The sequence below is a fragment of the Mobula hypostoma genome, chromosome 12 (genome assembly GCF_963921235.1).
Source record: "Mobula hypostoma chromosome 12, sMobHyp1.1, whole genome shotgun sequence".
NCBI classification, from domain to species: Eukaryota; Metazoa; Chordata; class Chondrichthyes; order Myliobatiformes; family Myliobatidae; genus Mobula; species Mobula hypostoma.
The window spans coordinates 98,550,495-98,573,062 of NC_086108.1; the positions used below are offsets into that span (position 1 = coordinate 98,550,495).

The 22,568-nt window shown below is 44.4% G+C and overlaps 1 protein-coding gene across 3 annotated transcripts in view; it reads left to right on the forward strand.

Annotated features, from left to right (window-relative positions):
• Nucleotides 1-22,568, forward strand: part of LOC134355030 (kynurenine--oxoglutarate transaminase 3-like) — a 185,124-nt gene that overhangs the window by 15,108 nt on the left and 147,448 nt on the right. For 2 of the 3 annotated variants that reach the window (XM_063064691.1, XM_063064689.1), the window contains exon 2: nucleotides 1,993-2,129. Coding sequence is in view for 1 of the 3 variants with exons in the window: in XM_063064688.1 (XP_062920758.1) it covers nucleotides 15,458-15,475 (18 nt within the window). In the remaining 2 variants the exon portion in view is untranslated. Of the gene's footprint in view, nucleotides 1-1,992; nucleotides 2,130-15,447; nucleotides 15,476-22,568 lie in introns of those variants that run through there. The other variant, XM_063064688.1, reaches the window with a different exon arrangement.

The following is a 22,568-nucleotide window of genomic DNA, read 5'->3' on the forward strand; positions in this document are numbered from 1 at the left end:
TCCGTTCTAAATGGCCTACCCCTTATTATTAAACTGTGGCCTCTGGTTCTGGACTCATCCATCAGCGGGAACATGCTTCCTGCCTGCAGCGTGTCCAATCCCTTAATAATCTTATATGTTTCAATAAGATCCCCTCTCAGCCTTCTAAATTCAGAGTATACAAGCCCAGTCACTCCAATCTTTCGACATATGACAGTCCTGCCATCCCGGGAATTAACCTTGTGAACCTATGCTGCACTCCCTCAATAGCAAGAATGTCCTTCCTCAAATTTGGAGACCAAAACTGCACACAGTACTCCAGGTGTGGTCTCACCAGGGCCCTGTACAGCTGCAGAAGGACTTCTTTGCTCTTATCCTCAATTCCCCTTGTTATGAAGGCCAGCATACCATTAGCTTTCTTCACTGCCTGCTGTACTTGCATGCTTGCTTTCAGTGACTGATGTACAAGAACACCTAGATCTTGTTGTGCTTCCCCTTTTCCTAACTTGACTCCATTTAGATAATAATCTGCCTTCCCGTTCTTACCACCAAAGTGGATAACCTCACATTTATCCACATTAAACTGCATCTGCCATGCATCTGCCCACTCACCCAGCCTGTCCAAGTCAACCTGCCTTCTCATAACATCCTCCTCACATTTCACACTGCCACCCAGCTTTGTGTCATCGGCAAATTGGCTAATGTTACTTTTAATTCCCTCATCTAAATCATTAACATATATTGTAAACAGCTGCGGTCCCAGCACTGAACCCTGCGGTATCCCACTGGTCACTGCCTGCCATTCCGAAAGGGACCCGTTAATCGCTACTCTTTGTTTTCTGTCAGCCAGCCTATTTTCAATCCATGTCAGTACTCTGCCCCCAATACCATGTGCCCTAATTTCGCCCACTAATCTCCAATGTGGGACTTTATCAAAGGCTTTCTGAAAGTCCAGGTACTCTACATCCACTGGCTCTCCCTTGTCCATTTTCATAGTTACATCCTCAAAAAATTCCAGAAGATTAGTCAAGCATGATTTCCCCTTCGTAAATCCATGCTGACTCAGACCAATCCTGTTACTGCTATCCAGATGTGTCGTAATTTCATCTTTTATATATATATAATTTATACATATTTATATATATATATATTTGCAACCAATGAAGGTCCTTAGAAATTTCCTTCTAAGAATTGAAACCTGCAGTTAGCACCAAAGATCCAGTTTTTCACTTAAATAATCTTTCTCTCACAAAGAGATCTTGCAAAAATATAACTTTGATGTCTTTAGGCCTGTAGTCCCTAGAGTTCAGAAGTTTAACAGGGGATCTAATTGAAACCTGTCAAATATTGAAAGGACAAGAGAGGGCATGCAGAGGATGTTTCCTATAAAGATACAAAGATTTAAAGTACATTTATTATCAAAGTATATATGCAGTATACAACCCTGAGATTCAACTTCTCAATAGACAGCCACAGAACAAAAAGAACCATGGGGCCCATTCAAAGAACAAAATCAACTCTCCCCATGCACAAAAAAAATCTAATTGTGCAAACAGCAACAAAAAATGAGTGACGAACACAAAATATAAAACACAAAATTGGAAGAGTCCAAGCATATTCAATTCAGGTCACTGTTCATTATCTGCAGGATGCCTGATTTAAGATTGCCCAAAATTGCAACAAATAAAGATGCGACCAGAAAGTGGGGGAGCTCAGGACCAGATGGTGCAGCCGCAGAATAAAAGGATGTCCCTTTAGGTCAGAGATGAGGAGGAATTTCTTGAGTCAGAGAACAGTGATGGTGTGGAATGTATTGCCAGGAACAGCAGTGGAGGCCAAGTCATTTTGGTATATTTAAAGCAGACGCTGATAGGTTCATGGTTAGGCAGGGCATCAAAATTTACAGGAAGGAGGCAGGAAATGGGGTTGAGAGGGATAATAAATCAATCATAATGGGATGGCAGAGCAGACTCTATGGGCTGAATAGCCTGATTCTGTTCCTATTTCTTACAGTCTTGTAACTACCTCTCATTTCCCTGTCTGAGCCTGGAGCTGGGAGAGGTTCTTTTAGAGACGGAGTTGATAGAAGAATAAAGTGGGCAAAGATCGTGCTGAATTGGACAAAAGCATAAACGTGGATGTAAGTGGAGGTAAGACGTTAATTTATTTTGTATCTGACTTTTCACTGAACTAGTGAATGTTTAACTCATGCATGTTAAATTAGAGCATGTTTAACAGGAAGTTAAAGATCATTAGTGAGTTGTGTGGTGTTAATTGGCAGTTAGCAGGATGTTGATCATCATTATTCACTGGCTTGGTGTTAATTAAAGGACTATTTGATTCATATTTAATTGAACTCCACACTGCAGAAAGGATGTGATCACACTCGTGAGGGCAAAGACGAGATTATGTGATGTTGCCAGGGAAGATTTTCAACTATTGTGAAAAGGTTGAGGAGTCAATTTAAGTATAATGCATAAAATTGACAGAGAACTGGGGGGAAAACAACAATGGCTGTGTCTCTGGCACAGATCCAGGCCCTGTCGCTCAGAAGGGTAGGGAAATGAAGAGGATGGCAGCAGTAATTGTGGACTCTATACTCGGGGGGACAGATAGGTGATTCTGTGGAAGCGAAAAAGAAACACGGATGGTAGTTTGCCTTCCAGGTGTCAAAGTCCATGATGTTTCTGAACACGTCCACAATATCCTGAAAAGGGAGCGTGAGCAGCCAGAAGTCGTGGTACATTATTGGTACCGAGGACATAGGTAGAAACGGGGAGGAGGTCTTGAAAACAGAATACAAGTAGTTAGGAAGGAAGCCGAGAAGCAGGACCTCAAGGGTAGTAATCTCAGGATTGCTGCCTGTGCCACGCAACAGTGGGGATAGAGATAAAATGAGGTGGCAAATAAATGTGTGACTGAAGGATTGGAGCAAGGGGAAGGGATTCAAATTTCTGGATCTTTGGGAACTCTTCTGGGGCAGGTGTCACCAGTACAAACCTTTGCATTTGAATCCAATATACTGGCGGGCAGGTTTGTTAAAGCTGTTGGGAGTGGTTTAAGCTAATATGGCAGGGGGATGGGGACCAGTATGATAGAGCTGAGGATGAGCCTGCAGGTTTACAAGTAGATAATGCGTGTAATATGAATGTAAGGAAGAACAAGCCAATGATTGGGTACAAATGCAGACAGAGCAAAGAGCTAAATTGTACCACAGAGGCAAAATTCAAAAGGGTGAAGGATGCAGAACTGAAGTCACTGTATTTCAATGCATGTAGTACTTGGAATAAGTTGGATGAACTCGTGACGGAATTAGATACTGGTCAGTATGATGTTGTGAGCATCACAGAGTCGTGGCTGAAAGAAGTTGGGAGCTTAACATCAACGGATATACTTTTTATCAAAAGGACAGGCAGGAAGGCATCAGCAGTGGTGTGGCTCTGTTGGTAAGAGATGGGATTACATCTTTAGAAGGAGGTGACATAGGGTCAGAAAATGTTGAGTCTTTGTGGATGGAGTTAAGAAAATACAAGGTTAAAAAAACAATTATAGGAATCATATATAGGCCTCCAAATAGTAACCAAGATGTGGGGTTGAGATTGCAAAGAGAGCTGGAAAGGGCATGTAATGAGGGTAATTTCACAATTGTAATTGGGGACTTCAATATGTAAAGGGATTGGGAAACTCAGGTTAGCATCGGATCGCAAGAGAGGGAATTCGTTAAATGTCTATGAGATGGCTTTTGAAAGCAGCTTATGCTTGAACCTACTTGGGGAAAGGCTGTTTTAGATTGGGTGTTGTTTAATAATCCAGATTTTATTAGGGAGCTTGGGATAAAGGAACCCTTAGGAGGTAGTGATCATAACATGATTGAATTCATACTGCAATTTGAGAGGGAGAAGCATAAGTCACATGTATCAGGATCACAATGGAATACGGAGGCATGAGAGAGCAACTTGACCAGGTGGATTGGAGGGGGATACTCACAAAGATGACAGCAGAGTAGAGGTGCTGAAGTGACTGGGAATAGTTCACAAGGTGCAGGATAGATATGTCTCATAGAGAAGAAGTTCTCAAATGGTAGGGAGTAGGCAACCGTGGTTGACAAGGGAAATTAAGGACGGCATAAAAACCAACAAAGGGGCATATTATGTAGCAAAAGTGAGTGGGAAGTTGGATGATTGGGAAGCTTTTAAAATCTAACAAAAGGTAACTAAAAAAAAACTCTAAGAAGGGAGAAGATGAAATTCAAGGGCAAAATAGCCAATAATATAAACATTTTCTCAAACACCAATAATATAATACTCATCATTTTTTCAGTTATATAAAGAGTAAAAGGGAGGTGAGAGTTGATATTGGACCACTGGAAAATGATGCTGGTGAGGTAGTAATGGGTGACAAAGAAAAGGCAAATGGACTTAATGGGTACTTTGCATCAGTCTTCACCGTGGAAGACACTAACAGTGTGCCAAAGGTCCTTGAGTGTCAGACAGCAGGAGTGAGTGTCATTGTGAGTAGAAAGGAAAATGTGCGAGGCAAACTGTAAGGTCTTAAGGTGGATGAGTCACCTGGACCAGATGGACTAGATCTCAGAGTTCTGAAAGAGGTTGCTGGAGAGATGATGGATACATTGGTCATGATCTTTCAAGATTCACTTGATTCTGGCATGGTCCCACAGAACAGAAAAAATGCAAATATCACTCCACTCTTTAAGGAAGGAGGAAGGCAACAGAAAGGTAATTGTATGCCAGTTAGCCTAATCTTGGTGTTTGAGACAGTGTTGGAATCCATTATTACAGATAAGGTTTTGGGGTACTTGGAGTCTAATGATAAAATAATTCGAAATCAGCATGGTTTCTGTAAAGGGAAAATTTGCCTGACCAATCTTTTAGATTTCTTCGAGGAAGAAACAAACAGGGTGGGCAAAGGAGAGGTGTGGATGTCGTTTAATTAGATTTTCAGTAGGCATTTGATAAGGTGCCACACATGAAGCTGCTTAACAAGATTAAATCTCATGGCATTACAGGAAAGTGTGGACTATTATCTAAATGGAGAAAAGGTTCAAACACCAGAGGGGCAAAGGGACTTGGGAGTACTCATGCAAGACTCCCGGAAGGTTAATTTGCATTTTGAGTCTGTAGTTAAGAATGCCATTCACTTCAAGGGGAATAGAATATTAAAAAATCATATAATACTGAGGCTTTATAAGACACTAATCAGGCCGCACTTTGAGTATTGCCAACAGTTTTGGGCCCCATATCTCAAAAAGGATGTGTTGTCATTGGAGAAAGTCCAGAGGAGGTTCACAAGGATGATTCTGGGAATGAAGCAGTTAACATATGAGGAGCACTTGACAGCTTTGGGCCTGTACTCAATGGAATTTAGAATAATGTGAGGGGATCTCATTGCAGCCTACCGAATGTTTAAAGGACTAGATAGGGTGGATGTGGAGAGGATATTTCCGTGGTGGGAGTATCCAGAACTAGAGGGCACATCCTCAAAATTGACTGGCAATCCTTTGGAACAGAGGTAAGGAGGAATTTTTTTTAGCCAGAGAGTAGTGAATCTGTAGAATGCTCTGCCACAGACTGCTGTGGAGGCCAAGACCATGGGTATATGTAAAGCAAAAATTGATAGTTCTCTGATTGGTCAGGGCGTCAAAGGTAATGGTGAGAAGGCAAGTGTATGGGGTTGAGTGGGATCCGGGATCAGCTATGATGGAATGGTGGAACAGACTTGATGGGCCGAATGGCCCGATTCTGCTCCTACATCTTATGGACTTATAGGAAATGCCCAATTCCCCCAGGGAAATGATACAAGACCATAAGACATAGGAGAAGTTATTTTTTTTATGTCACATTTTTAAGATTGGAATTGGTTTATTGTTGTCTTGTGTGCTGAGATACAGTCAGAAAACTTGGGTTTGACCAAAAATATAGGAGTAGAATTAGGCCTTTTGGCCCATCGAGTCTGCTCTGCCACTTCATGATGGCTGATCCAAATCCCTTCTCAGACCCAATCTCCTGCCTTCTCCCATCTCCCTTCATGCCCTGACCAATCAACATCTGCCTTAAATATACCTAATGTAGCAACAAATTCCAAACAGATTCACCTCTCTCTGTCCAAAGACATTCCTCTTCAACTCTGTTCTAAAAAGACACCCCTCTGTTCTGAGGCTGTATTCTCTAATCTCACTAGACAAAAGATTGGCAAATGGATAGATGTCTCTTCATCAGCCAGCATGGACACAATGGGCCTTGCTGTGATGGGTCAATAAACTTTCGGATAAAAAGCCAAATTCAAATGTTCCCCTCTCCACAGACACCGTCTGGTGTTGTGAGTATTCCCAACATCTCACACAAAATGCTGGAAGAATTCAGAAAGTCAGGCAGCATCTATGGAGGGGAATAAACAGTCAACATTTTGGGCCAAGACTCTTCATCAGGAAGGGTACCAGCCTGAAACACTGACTGTTTATTCCCCTCCATAGATGCTGCCTGACTTGCTGAGTTCCCTCAGCATTTCCTATGTATTGCTCAGGATTTCCAGCATCTGCAGAATCTCTTGTATTTATTACCAGCATTTTCTGATTTTCCAGTATCTGCAACATTTTGCTTTTCTTTTTCAGTGTTTTACAAAATAAATGATTACTTAGCTCAAATGCAAAGAGGACATCGATGCACAGCTTTGAGTAAATGGAAATCTTTACATCCACATCATACTGTTGGGAAGGAGGTACAGAAGCCTGAAGGCACACACTCAGTGATTCAGGAATAGCTTTTTCCCCTCTGCCATCTGATTTCTAAATGGACATTGGACCCATGAACACTACCTCACTACTTCTGTAACTTTGCAAAACTTATTTTAACTTAACTATTTAATATATATATTTAATGTAACTCATTTTTTCTATATATTTATTTATCATATACTTCATTGTATTACTGCTATAAAGTTAACAAATTTCACAACATATGCCAGTGATATTAACAGATGTCCCATCCTGCAAAAACTCATTTCAGGGAGGTAGCACCATCAATTTGCGGGAGACTCCTGGAACTTCTGGGAGCGGTGGGATGTCTGCAATAGAGTAGCTCCTTAGCAGCTAGCCAGCTAGTTTAAATAACGTTAGCTATGCTAATGAACATATGACACCTGTTAAACTCACCTCAGCATGTCTTTTACAGTCTTAACCCACCATGGGCAATAGAAAAGTCACTGTTGCAAACAGTGCAGCGAGCAACACTGTCATTATTTTGACCCCTATTAGGCAGGGGTACACTTTAGTGTAGTCTGGGGTGACGTACGCTTTATATTTTCTTTTTTTAGAACACTCTGCCATGGCGCGCTCTCTCTCTCTCTCTCGTGGTCGCGCTCTCTCATGCTCTCTCTCTCGAGGTCGCTCGCTCTCTTGCTCTCTCTCATGCACTGCCTCACTCTCTCGCTCGCTCTCTCGCACTCTTACTCTCTCGTGGTCGTTTGCACACTCGCTCTCACGTGCTCCCTCGCTCTCGCTCAGGCTCTCTCTCGCTCTCGCTCTTGCGCTCTCTCTCGCTCTCTCTCACGCTCTCTCTTTCTCACTCTCGCGCTCGCTCTCTCTCTCTCGTGGTCGCTCTCGCGCCCTCTCTCGCTGTCTTTCTCTCGCTCGCTCTCAAAAAAGTTGATTTCTGGGACATTGTATATAACTTGCGGCATCAGGGAGCCACTATTAATATGTAGGAGACTCCTGGAACTTCCAGGAGAGGTGGGATGTCTGTACTAAATCTGATTCTGATTCAGATACTCAGTGATAAGTGTTCCCAATAGATGAATGACAGGTGCTGCCACCTACTGTGCAAATCAGCCATTTTCAAGTGAGCTGCAAAGAACCTGCTGAAAGAACTCACTGGGTCGTGCAGCATCTGTGGCAAAAAAGAAATAGTTGGCAGTTCAGGTCTATAGGGTTTCAATTCCCAGTACCAGAGCAAATACCTTTCAAAACATCTAATTGTTTCAGTTTCCACCACTATGGAAGATGTTACAGGTCATTAAAATCAATTTCCTTGCATTTCGCTGTGCCATTTACTCATCAATTTAAATATGTCCCCTGCTCGCCAAGCCGTGCACTAATGGGAACAGGTTCCCTCTGATCCCAGTCATAAAGTTGTACACCAGCAAGTTGCTGAAGGATCTAAGCAGGAAAAGGCAGCATCTCTGGAGCAAAACAGTCAGCCAACATTTCAGGTTGAGACCCTTCATCTGGATCAGTCTCCACCTGAAATATCGGTTGTCCAGGTGTCTCCACAGAAGCTGCCCATCTCGATGAGCTCCCCCTAACAAAATGCTGGTTGCTCCAGATTCCAACATTTGCAGTGTCTTGTGGCCATGAAACAGGACTCCCTGTAGATCTTCTCCTCGTTTTCTTCACTTCACTGGCTGAACTGCCTGGATCTATTACGGCAATCTTCTCTCTGCCACTCAAAGACCTTCAAGTCTTTTCTAAAATGGAGTGACCGAAATTAGATACTGTGTTCCATTTTCAACAATACTCAATGTTAACTTACTATTTCTGGCAACCTGTGATTCTAACCTTGCCCTTTGCAAAATGCACTCTCAATATGTGCAGCCACATTGAAGATTTTCAAAGACTACTCTCCAGGTAATAGACAGGAAGGATCTTTTGTGACAGATTAGGGTGGATGGTTTTATGCATCCTTCCACTGTAAAAAGATTTCACTGTTAGGGAACCAAACCGTTCCTTCACAAGAGAATCTGGACCTGCCTCATGGTTTTTTGCACTACCTTACTTTCCCTTTTCTATTTTCTATTTATGATTTATAATTTTAAATTTTAAATATTTACTATCGATTTGTACTCCAAGGAGCGTGAAGCACAGAATCAAATATCGCTGTGATGATTGTATGCTCTAGTATCAATTGTTTGGCGGCAATAAAGTAAAGTGAAGTAAGTGAAGAGCATAGGCTGGAAGGGCAGAACTCTGGCGATGTAGAAGACACAGAGAGCAAATTACTGCCAAAGCTAATAATTACAAGAGGCAATTGGGCATCAACTGATTGCAGATTAATTCTACTAAAGCATTTCAAGCTATGTTTGAGGGTCTTTACATTCTGAAAAATAAAACATGGACACAGGCCAGAAATAACAGGAATATTGATTGCAATGAATGCATTCTACTAGTAAGATAAACAAAAACCTTGAACTAGATCCCCCTGCCAAATAAACAAAAGGTTTACAACTGATTGGAAATGCTCAAGATAATAAAGCATCTGAATAAATTTAGGTAGAACTGGGTGCTAAAATTAGCCTTTCAATTGCATTAATACACAATCAGAATCAGGTTTAATATCACTGGCATATATCATGAAATTTATTGTTTTGCGACAGCAGTACATTGCAATGCATATTGAGATAAATTGCAATATATATGTATTAAATAAGTTGTGCAAAAGAGAGCAAGAGATAGTCAGGTAGTGTTCATGAGCTCATTGTCCATTTAGAAATCTGTGCTCTTTATAATTTAGTGTAAGAAGCTTGCTTTTAGAAAGAACCTCTGTCAATTTCAGGATGTTTTACAGACGACTAAGTAGGTACAGCCTCAGAATAGAGGGGTGTCCTTTTAGAACGAAGATGAGGAGAAATTTCTTCAGCCAGAGAGTGGTGGATCTGTGGAATTCATTGCCACAGGCGGCTGTGGAGGCCAAGTCTTTATGTAAATTTAAGGCAGAGGTTGGTAGATTCGTGATTAGTCAGGACATGAGGGATAAGGGGAGAAGGCAGGAGAGTGGGGCTGAGTGGAATATTGGATCAGCCATGATGAAATGGCGGAGCAGAATCGATGGGCCAAATGGCCTAATTCTGTTCCTATATCTTATAGTCTTATGGTCTTAAATATCCTTCAAGTATAAGGAGGGAAGTGCAGGCAGCAATTTGCACACATCATGTTCTAATCATCCTTATTGAGATAAGGACTACAGCATATATATTTTTAATAAAAGGATAATTTCCAGAAAACAAGTTAATTTCTCATAGAAAAATACAACACAGAAATCAGCCTTTCCACCCAACTGATCTATCTCAACCAAGGTGCCTACCCAAACAAGTCCCACTTGCCTGCATGTGGCCCATTTCTCTTTGCTGTCCATTACCTGTCTAAGAGTCCATTAAACACTAGAATTGTACCTGCCTCTACTACTTCCTCTAGCAACACCTAGCAGAATCAGAATCAAGTTTAATATTCCAGCCATATGTCTGAACTTTTTTTGCTTTGTGGCAGTAGTACAGTGCGTTAAATAAACTACTATAAATTACATTAAGAAATTATATATATGGTACTGTGTTTGTCAACGTGGAGCAGAGAGTAAGTTTGCAAATCTGGCGGGAGTAAAGGATGTTGGGAATGGCATGGTTGGAGCACCATGGGAGGGGTGTGGGACTTGTGGCAGAGAAGGAGTGCCAGCGCGGGGGAGGGCGTAGGAGTTATGGGTCTGGACAGACCCAGCGCTGAGACTCCAGGCAAGGTCATTTGATTCCAAACAATTAGTTTATTGGTCATTACAGAATGTCTCTCTGGTGCTTCCCACTCCCTCTCCTCTGCCTTCCTTTTCCCAACCATGATTCATCTCTCCCTGCCCTCTTGCCACTCTCAGTCCACAATAGAGACCCTTATCAGAATCAGGGTCATCACTCACATGTGTCACAAAATTTGTATTTTTTGCAGCAGCAGTACAGTGCAATACATAAAATGACTACAGTATACCCTAACTATACATATGCACCTAAGACTTTTCCACAGTAGTATACCTACGACCAACATAGTAGAAGGGAAACTATCATCAACATCAAAGCGCTTAACTCAATAGACAATAGACAATAGACAACAGGTGCAGGAGTAGGCCATTCGGCCCTTCGAGCCAGCACCACCAGTCACTGTGATCATGGCTGATCATCCACAATCAGTATCCAGTTCCTGCCTTATCCCCATAACCTTTGATTCCGCTATCTTTAAGAGCTCTATCCATCTCTTTCTTGAAAGCATCCAGAGACTTGTCCTCCACAGCCTTCTGGGGCAGAGCATTCCATATATCCACCGCTCTCTGGGTGAAAAAGTTTTTCCTCAACTCCGTTCTAAATGGCCTACCCCTTATTCTTAAACTGTGGCCTTTGGTTCTGGACTCACCCATCAGCGGGAACATGCTTCCTGCCTCCAGCATGTCCAATCCTTTAATAATCTTATATGATTCAATAAGATCCTTCCTCAGTCTTCTAAATTCCAGAGTATACAAGCCTAGCCGCTCCAATCTTTTGACATATGACATTCCCGCCATCCCGGGAATTAACCTTGTGAACCTACGCTGCACTCCCTCAATAGCAAGAATGTCCTTTCTCAAGTTTGGAGACCAAAACTGCACACAGTACTCCAGGTGTGGTCTCACCAGGGCCCTGTACAGCTGCAGAAGGACCTCTTTGCTCTTATACTCAATTCCCCTTGTTATGAAGGCCAGCATGCCATTAGCTTTCTTCACTGCCTGCTGTACTTGCATGCTTGTACATCAGTCACTGATGTACAAGATCACCTAGATCTCGTTATGCTTCCCCTTTTCCTAACTTGACTCCATTTAGATAATAATCTGCCTTCCTGTTCTTACCATCAAAGTGGATAACCTCACATTTATCCACATTGAACTGCATCTGCCCACTCACCCAGCCTGTCAAAGTCACCCTGCATTCTCATAACACCCTCCTCACATTTCACACTGCCACCCAGCTTTGTTTCACCGGCAAATTTGCTAATGTTACTTTTAATTCCCTCATCTAAATCATTAATATATATTGTAAACAGCTGCGGTCCCAGCACTGAACCCTGCGGTACCCCACTGGTCACCACCTGCCATTCCGAAAGGGACCCGTTAATCGCTACTCTTTGTTTTCTGTCAGCCGGCCAATTTTCAATCCGTGTCATTTCTAGACTCAGTCATATCTCAATTTTCAAAAATGAATATTAGTTAAATAGTTCTATCTTAGTTTGTGCCTACATAACCTTAGGACACTACGAAGTGTTTGTTGCCAGTAATGTATTCACTGCCTTGAAAAGTTATTTTGTCTCAGAGATACAGTGCACTAACAGGCCCTACTGGCCCAACAATTCCATGTGACCAATAAACTTGCTAACCTGTACGTCTCTGGAATGTGAGAGGAAACCCACGTGTTATGGACTAGTGGTCCTGCAAACAGTAAGGGCACAATTTGCCATACTGTAGATGTTAAATTAAATAACTAATGCAAAAAAGAGCAAGAGCAAACATAGGAAGGTAGTGTTCATTGGTCAGTTTGTTGTCCATTCAGATATCTGATGGCAGACAATGAACCAGCAGCATCTGTGTGTAAGAACAACTTACCTCTGAGGTCCCTTTTAAATCCTTTCCCCTCTCACCTTTAACCTATGCCCTCTGGTTTTCGACTCCTCTACCCTGGGGAAAACAGTGTGACCATTCACCTTATCTATGTCCTCCCATTTCTCCCGGTCTTCTCCACTGGAATATAATGTCAGAGCCACATAGCTCGGGAGCAGGCCACTTGGCCCATCCTACTCCATGCCAACCACGTATCAACACTTGGCTTAAAGATCTTCAGTGTTCTAACTTGAGTAAGAAACTAAGAATATTTTAATAAAGATATTTAAAATTCAGAGCACCAAAGTTCAGGGAATAAAATTTGAAAGATACTCTCCTTATAGCATCATAGAGCACAGAAACAGGCCCTTTGGCCATCTAGTCTGTACCGAACTATTACTCTGCCTAGTCCTGTTGACCTTTACCTGGACCATAGCCCTCCATCACCCTCCCATCCTTGTACTTATTCAAATTTCTCTTAAATGTTGAAATCAAGACCACATCCACCAGTTCCGCTGGCAGCTTGCTCCACATTCTCGCCACCCTCCTTGAAGAACTTGCCCCCCTCATGTTCCACTTAAACATTTCACCTTTCACCCTTAACCTATGACATCTAGTTCTTGTCTCATCCAACCTCAGTGGCATTTACCCTATCTAAACCTTTCACAATTTTGTATACCTCTATCAAATCTCCTCTCATTTTCCTATGCTCCAAGGAATAAAGCCCTAACCTGTTCAACTTTTCCCTATAACTCAGGTCCTCTGGACCCAACAACACCTTGTAAGTTTTCTCTGCACTCATTCAAACTTCTTGATATCTTTCCTGTCGGTAAATGACCAGAACTGCACACAGTACCCCAAATTAGGTCTCACCAACATCTTATAGAAACTCAGCATAAGATCAAACTCCTGTATGTACTCAGCACTCTGATTATGAAGGTCAAAGTGCCAAAACCTCACTTTACCACCGCAACAAGAGAAAACCTGCAAGTGCTGGAAATCCAAGCAACACACACAAACTTGCCGGAGGAACTCAGCAGGCCAGGCAGCATTGATGGAAAAGAGTATGGTTGACGTTTCAAGCCGAGACCCTTCATTAGGACTGGAGAAAAAAGATAAGGTCAGAGTTAGAAGATGGGGGGGAGGGGGGAAGGAAGAAGCACAAAGTGATAGGTGAAACTGGGAGGCGGGAGGGGTGAAGTGAAGAGCTGAGAAGTTGATTGCTGAAAGGGATACAGGGCTGGAGAAGGGTGAATCTGACAGAGAGGACAGCAGGCCATGGAAGAAAGAAAAGAGGGAGGAGCACCAGAGGGGGAGGGAGGTGATGGACCCTATCATCTCCCTAAACCCTATCTACTTGAGACACCATTTCAAGGAATTATGGATCTGTATTTACAGATCCCTCTGTTCTACACATTCCTCAGTGCTCTACCATTCAACGTTTAAATCCTGCCCTGGTTTGCCCTTCCAAGGTGTAACACCTTACACTTGTCTCCATTAAGTTCCATCTGCCATTGTTCAGCACATTTTTCCAGCTGGTTCAGATCCCACTGCAAGCTTTGATAGTCTTTCTCACTGTCTAATGCAAGTTTCTACAATTAAAACACCCATTCTGAAACAAGACAAGTTTAATTGTCATTCAGCCGTACATGGATATCCATGAATACAGACAAACAAAAAAGCACTGCTCCACAGCCAAGGTGCAAAAAACAGCGCCACCTTCACACACGGCACGTAAGAGAGCTATAAGGTATAAGGTACCGGTCAAATACAATCAGACAAAAAATCTATAATCCAAGACCCCGAGTCCATGAACATTGCAGGAATCTGCAGTCGACAATAGAGCTTGTCTTCTGTCGAGGGAACACTGGGGGCAGCACCAACTCCAGCTTGGACGCCATGCCACACCGACTCCGGTAGAGGGCAACAACTCTGACACCTCTCTCTCTCTACTGGTTGTGGTGTTGGCGCGTGGGCAGGTGGTTAAGGCGTCGGTCTAGTGATCTGAAGGTTGCTCGTTCATGCCTCAGCTGAGGCAGCGTGTTGTGTCCTTGAGCAAGGCACTTAACCACACATTGCTCTGCGACAACACCAGTGTCAAGCTGTATCGGCCCTAGTGTCCTTCCCTTGGACAACATCGGTGGCGTGGAGAGGGGAGACTTGTAGCATGGGCAACTGCCGATCTCCTATACAACCTTGCCCAGGCCTGCGCCCTGGAAACCTTCCAAGGCGCAAATCCATGGTCTCACGAGACTAACGGATGCCTATAATATATAAAAGTGGCTGTGAAGAGGTGACACCGTGGCTTGACGCTTAGTCTTTGCTATGACCAAGGCCATGCAGCTCATCCGCCATCCGCCCCTGTCGTCCTCCAATAAACCAGTGAATCGGACTTGCAGCATTCCACATTAACAATGTCCAAAGTGGTCTTGCGATCACAAGAAAAGCGATTGAGAAGATTACTCGCTGTTAGACCACACACCGCCTTTACACACCGACTATTCCAACGTCCCCCCCAAACAGGCAGCAGCATGATCTGCACCGTCCATCTTCTTCAGTTTCCCCACCAATGAGTGGCTTGCCGATGTGGTAGGCCTGCAGTACTTCACATTTTTAATGACCAGCAGGATCTTGCGACTGTTAAAAAAAGGAGAATAACACCTTTGGTTGACCCCATAGAAGCTGCAGTAACCAAAAACTCTGCCACCTTACTGGATAGCCAGTCTAAATATGAAACACTGTTCCTTTAATTCATTCAGTTTCTCCCACAAAATACAAAGCACACAATCCAGTGCTAAAACTGGACAAAATAAGAACCATGTAAATAAAGTACTAGGTACAGTGTGACCATTCAGCTGCGTCTGCAGTACGGGGAAACACAACTGATGCTGTTATATCATTTGCCTGCCAGGGCAAGTCAATAAAGTTCCTCCTGTCCATTGACCTGTACGTAGCTTGCAGGTTTCTTGTTCAACCTTGAAGTTAAGTAGTTACTAATTACTCAAGTTCATGCTAATAATTGAGAAGCTAGTTAAGAGCAGATTGCACAAAATGCTGCACTTCCAAAGTTTGAGGCAAAGCCAGGACTGATGTTTTCCATTCAAGAGGTACTGATAAAATTTTCATTTTCATTTTCGTTTCGAACAAGGGTTGCCAACCTAGGGTCCAAGGACTCCTTGCTAAATGGAATAAAAATGGTTGTGAACTCTTGATGTACAACCACTAGCTGCAAATGATTCAGATCTGGGCAGCTTTAAAAAGAGTCTTACTGCCCTATTTGGCGAGGGGATTGGATGCAGCCGGGGAGTGGGGTGTGGGGTGCGGTGGACGTGTATCTGTGTCTCCAGTGCTACCAGTGCTTTGTGGAAGCTCTAGGAAAAAGTAAAGCTTTGTTTACTGCTAGTGCAAGACTGTATGTTTTCTTAACACACTTATAACAAATTAAGTGGCTAATGAAATAATATAAGAAATTAATGTTTGGCAGATAAATTAATTAGCTGGCCGGTGGTGAAGTAGCATCAGCACCAGACTTCAGGGTGAATGGTCCCAGGGTTTGAATTCAGTCTGCTTCTTCCACACATGCTAGTTTGAACACCTAACTCACAACTCAGCCTCGTGAAAAACACACACACAAATGCGAAAGAAATGGCACAAGATGAGGAGAGGAACAAGATAAATTAATCGGTAAAAGGTTGATTTGTAAACTCAGCTCTTCCACTAGTTGGAATATCAAAGTGACATTGAGGGCAGTTCTGAAGGCAAGTGAGGGTTCAGACTACCACTTGGAAACATGGCCGGAAACAAGTCCAGAGGAATACTGAGCGCGAGAGAGGAGGAAGGTAATTTGGGGAGTTAATTAGTTAGGAGATCAGACAGACTCAAGCAATGTAAGCTGAGCCGATATTTAATTGGCAATCCCTTGTTGCCGGTGGTGAGCTGCCTTCTTGAACCACTGAAGTCCTTGAGGTGTGGGTATATTCACAATGATACTCAGGAGAGATTTCCGGGATTTTGACTCGGTGATAGTGAAGGAACAACAATTTATTTCCAAGTCGGGATGACGTGTAACTTGGAGGGCAACTTCCAGATGGTGGTGTTCCACGTGTTTTGCAGCCCTTGTCCTTCCAGCTGGTAGAGGTTGTGGACTTGGAAGGTGATGTCCAAGGAGTCTTGATTAGTTGTTGCAGTGCACCCTGTAGATAGTACAAACTGCTGATTCTGTGTATCAGTGGTGGAGTGGGGGAATGGTCAGCTCTATCATGAAGTAACCATCATTTACAAGGGTAGTTTACATTGCTGCCTGCTTTGTTTGATTATTATTTTAATGCATTAACCAGGTAAAGATGTCAAGCAAGTCAGTAAGTCCATAAATAAAAATCGCTTCAGACAAGATTTCACATACTATTAAATAACATGGCCTTGAACTAAGATTATATGAATATAAGGTAAAACATCTCTCTGTGGTAATTCGGAAGCAGCAAGTCTAGAGTTCGTGGTCTAGTTTTGGTGATTTGCGGGTTCTGGAGCTGATGTTAAGAATCGAGACCCCAGGATTGAATCTGAAGTCCAGAAGTTGAGGCCCGTCGGCCAGAGACTTGATTCTGTGGAACTCTGTGAGTTTGCTGGGGTAGTCATAGGGCCAATTTCTGCGAGTCCAATGTCTGCTGGAGGCTGGAAACTGAAGATGGTGGTCTATCCTAGAGTGAGAGAAATGTGTGTGGGCATACTAATGCTGACGCTGTAATGTGTGGCGACATTTGTGGGCTGCCCTCAGCACACCATCAGGTGTGTTGGTTACTAAAGCAAATGATACATTTCACTGTATATTTTGATGTACGTATGATAAATAAACTTGAATCTTGCAGTTTATGAGATAATTCAGAAATACTCCAAGAGCAGCGTATGCATTGCCCAATTTTATGCATGTTCTACATGCAAAGCTTCTTAGGTCCGGAAGGTACACCATTGAAGGTTGCATCAAAAGAAAAAATCATCTCCAGTTCTACTGCAATTGACTGTCATTTCACTAATTGACCTGATGGTATCACAATGTTATAAATCAAAAAATTTCCACCCCTTGCAGTTGGCAGAATGTATAACACGTTCCTTCCTACTCAAGCCCCCACGTTTGGAACACCACCGCTTTTCATGAACAGGAAGAATAAGGTCCAGAAAACTTAAAACAAATCTGGCATGGAGAATCACAATGCATCTCCTTTCCTTGCCATCCCATTTGTGGTTAGATGTTGGAGACAGCCAAACATATTTAGTTACTCTCATTAAACATAGAAGGTGTTTTCAGTAAAGCCTGGCCAAACCATCAGATACATCAATAAAAAAGTGAGTAATTCCATCAGTTTGTTGGTACTGTCACAAAGGGGGCATTGGGAACGGACCCAAGGCACAGACACTGAAGTACAAGGAACAGGACTTGACTAGAGTACGGACGTGTCAGGATACAGACAAGGAGCAGGGACAAGAACGCAGACTAGGGCTTGGACCCCGAGCCAGAGACTGGACAGGGACTCAGAACCTGGGTCTTGCCTCGGGCTCAGGCCCCAGAAACAGGTATGGACATGACATGTCTGCAGGACTGGAGGTTGGGGTCTTGAGGCTTGAGGCTTGGAGACAGGCTTGGGGTCTTGGTCTTGAGGCTTGAGCTTGGAGACAGGCTGGGGTCTTGGGTCTTGAGGCTTGAGGCTTGGAGACAGGCTTGGGGTCTTGGGTCTTGAGGCTTGAGGCTTGGAGACAGGCTTGGGGTCTTGGTCTTGAGGCTTGAGCTTGGAGACAGGCTGGGGTCTTGGGTCTTGAGGCTTGAGCTTGGAGACAGGCTGGGGTCTTGGTCTTGAGGCTTGAGCTTGGAGACAGGCTGGGGTCTTGGTCTTGAGGCTTGAGCTTGGAGACAGGCTGGGGTCTTGGTCTTGAGGCTTGAGCTTGGAGACAGGCTGGGGTCTTGGTCTTGAGGCTTGAGCTTGGAGACAGGCTGGGGTTTTGGTCTTGAGGCTTGAGCTTGGAGACAGGCTGGGGTCTTGGTCTTGAGGCTTGAGCTTGGAGACAGGCTGGGGTCTTGGTCTTGAGGCTTGAGCTTGGAGACAGGCTGGGGTCTTGGTCTTGAGGCTTGAGCTTGGAGACAGGCTGGGGTCTTCGTCTTGAGGCTTGAGCTTGGAGACAGGCTTGGGGTCTTCGTCTTGAGGTTTGAGCTTGGAGACAGGCTGGGGTCTTGGTCTTGAGACTTGAGCTTGGAGACAAGCTGGAGTCTTGGTCTTGAGGCTTGAGCTTGGAGACCAGCTGGGTCTTGGTCTTGAGGCTTGAGCTTGGAGACAGGCTGGGGTCTTGGTCTTGAGGCTTGAGCTTGGAGACCGGCTGGGGTCTTGGTCTTGAAGCTTGAGCTTGGAGAGAGGCTGGGGTCTTGGTCTTGAGGCTTGAGCATGGAGGCAGGGTGGGGTCTTGGTCTTCAGGCCTGAAGTCTGGGGTCTTGGGTCGAGGGTACTTCGAGGCTTGGGTATGGACTCCAAGCCAGAGACTGGGCAAGGACCCAGAACCTGGGACTTGACTTGGGCTCGGACTCCAGAACTAGGCGAGGACAAGACGAGTCTACAGGACTGGACATGGCTTGGGTGTGGAACTCCTGGGTAGGGCGAGACACAAGGACAGGTAAAGGCACATGGACAGGACTCGGATAGGACTGGGCTAGGCACGGACTGGACGAGGGCCTTCAGGAACACGGAGCCTTGGACTAGAAGAGACAGGAGCACGGAACACAGAGCTGGGACCCCTCCTTGCGAACAGAACATAGGGCCAGGACCCACACACATAATACAGAGCCGGGACCCCTCCTTGGGAACAGGACGTAGGGCCGGGACTCATACACAGAACACTGAACATGAAGAGACGGATCCCAACACAAGGTGGCGGCAAATGGCCAGACCCACCCAGCGAAGGCGTGGACACAGAGAGACAATTCCACACAACGAAAGATAGTTCCTTATCTTGACCTAACAAGGCTCCGGTCTTGCTCCAGCAGGGTATCCAGACAAGGAATCCAGGCAGAGAGTCAGGCGAGGGGGGGAGGGGAAGACAGGGAGGGGAACAGGACAGTCCAGCAGCCAGTCTCTGGTTTGCAGAGGTATTTATGTCTCAGCCCCAAAACAAGTAACATGTGCCCACAACAGAAACTAGGGAAAACCAGAAACCCCGGAACACGGAACCATGGACCAGACCGTGAACCAGAGCATGGACTTCACGGACCGGACTATGACAGGTACATTTTATAACAAAGACCAAAAGACCAAACGTTGTAAAACTTTGGAAAAAAATTCAACGTGCATAGTTACTTCTTTTATAAATCTCTTCACGTGTCTGTCCTAGCACGTGAAGTCAGCTCTGGCGGACTATGCAGATGAGATCAACAATGAGATGGGAAGGCCAGGAAGGCAATTCTGCAATGCTTTGTGGAGAGTGAAGGGTATGACAAAGCACAGAAAAGAGTCATGGTCATCAATTGCAACCAAGGAAGACCCCAGCTGTGAGGACTACTCATGCCTCCGGACTTGGACTTCCAAGATGAAGAAAGTGGCACTGCCCCCGTGTAATGGCTTTTCCAATTAAAATCTCTCCTGAACAGCTATCATTGTCATCATCATATATGATAGACAACCAATCACCACACTAGATTAAAACTAAAGTATTTCCTTCCTTTAGGCTAAATTTTGTTTCTGCTGCTTGGACTGTCAGTCGACCTTCCTTCTCTTCTTTTGAGCCAAAAGCCACCATATTTTTCTTCCATGTTGGAGATGTGAGTCATGGGAAGCTCACTGAGGCTCCATCTCAAGAACATGCAGCTCTTCTCTGGTAACAGAGGAGCACAAGAAGATATTATATAAGAGCAATAACACAAGACCTAGGTTCCTCCAGCATTTTGTGTGTGTTACTATGGATCACTTTATCTGCAGAACCTCTTGTGTTTATGAAGCATAAGAATCACTACTTAGTGCATGTTATGATCTTCATAATGGAACCTGTCCTTACCCTGTGTTTCTAAGGTTATTGCTCAGCAGGACCTGTCTCTGGATAAGGATCTGGATGAGAGGCTTTCTTCTTTATCCATTTGGCACTGAGACCATGTGAATTGCTTCCAGATAGTGCCACACAGACTGGAGTAGGTTGAAAGCCTTCTGCCAACACTCCAGCAGATGCTTTGCTGCACTTCATGTAATCTCCTTGGTGCCTTTTGCTAACTCATAAGATGACATCTTAATGGATCCTCAATCCTTCAATTTCCATCCATGAAAGGAAGATGCTTTTGATGCATAAACTCATTAATCTCCCTTAACAACCATACAATGCTGCATCCATTGCTCAGACCAAGGTTAGGTCACAGTGCATTAATTATAATGTGTGTTTTTAATACTTGGTAACCAGTTAGACATTAAACCAAAATTAGAATCAGGCTTATTATCATGAACATACGTTCAGTAGTCACTTTATTACCTGATTGTTAATCCAAATATATAATCGGCCATTCACATGGCAGCAGTTCAATGCATAAAAGCATGCAGACGTGGTCAAAAGGTTCATTTGTTGTTCAGACCAATCATTAGAATGGGGAAGAAACGTGATCTAAGTGACTTTGACCATTGAATGATTGTTGGTGCCAGACAGGGTTTGACTACCTCAGAAACTGCTGACCTCCTGGGATTTTCACACATAACAGTCTCTAGAGTTTACAGAGAATGGAGTGAAAAACAGAAAAAAAACATCCAGTGAGCAGGAGTTCTGTGGGTGAAAATGCCTTGTTGGTGAAAGCGGCCAGCGAGTGAGTGGGCCAGTGAAGGAGTGGAGCTTTGAGGCTTTGACTCAAGAGATTCTGGCAGTTTTGGCAGTTGGTCTGTGCAATCAAGTCAATCAAGATTTGAATAGATCAGCAGAAAGCCATTGATTAGCCAATCAAGATCTGAATAGCTTAGACTCAGCAGAAAGCAGCTGATTGGGCAGTCGAGGTCAGGCGACCGAGCATTTTGAAAAGCTCAAACACATAAATAGAGGGATAGCTCAAGTGAAGCGGCCTGTGGAAAGCGACCAGTGAGTGAGTGGGCCAGTGAAGGAGTGGAGCTTTGAGGCTTCGACGAGAAGAGGCGGAGGACAAGCTTGCTCACAGTTAGTCTTTACAATGCCTCCTGAGACGGTGATGTGCCTCTCATGTGAGATGTGGCAGTCTTGGGGGTACACCCCTCTCTTGCAGAGTCACATCTGCCAGAAGTGCATATGGCTGGGTGATCTGGAAGACCGCGTAAGGAATCTGGAGCAGCAGCTGGATGACCTTCGACTCGTAATGGAGAATGAGGCAGTCATAGATGAGAGCTACAAGGAGGTAGTCACACCTAGGCAGTCGGAAACAGGTAGTTGGGTGACAGTCAGAGAGGGGAAAGTGAAGGTGAGCAGACAGGTAGTGCAGAGCACCCCTGTAGCCATTCCCCTGAATAATAAGTTTACCGTCCTGGATACTGTTGCGGGGACGACCGACCAGGTGTGAGCCACGGTGGCAGGGCCTCCGGAACTGAGTCTGACGCGGTGGTGCAGAAGGGTGGGACGGAGAAGAGGAGAGCTGTCGTCATTGGAGACTCTATAGTCAGGGGAGCAGACAGGAGAATTTGTGGACATGAGAAGGACACCCGCATGGTTTGTTGCCTGCCGGGTGCCAGGGTCCGGGATGTCTCTGACCAGGTGCACGACATCCTGGTACGAAAGGGAAAGCAACCAGAAGTCGTGATACATGTAGGGACCAACGACAAAGGCAGGAAGAGGGATGAGGTCCTGAAGTGTGAGTTTTGGGAACTAGGCAGAAGGCTGAAGAACAGGACCTCAAGGGTGGCGTTCTCAAGATTGCTGCCAGTGCTACGTGACCGTGATGGTAAGAATTGGAGGAGATGGCAGTTGAATGCGTGGCTGAGGAGTTGGTGCAGGGAGCAGGGTTTTAGATATTCGGATCGTTGGGATCTCTTCTGGGGAAGGTGGGACCTGTGCAGATTGGATGGGTTGCACCTGAACTCTAGGGGGAGCAATATCCTTGCAGGTAGGTTTGCTAGCATGGTTCGGGAGGGTTTAAACTAATTTGCAAGGGGGATGGGATCCGGAGCGATAGAGCAGTGAAAGAAGTGCATGGAATAAAGCCAGATCTAACATATAGAGAGGCTTTGAGGG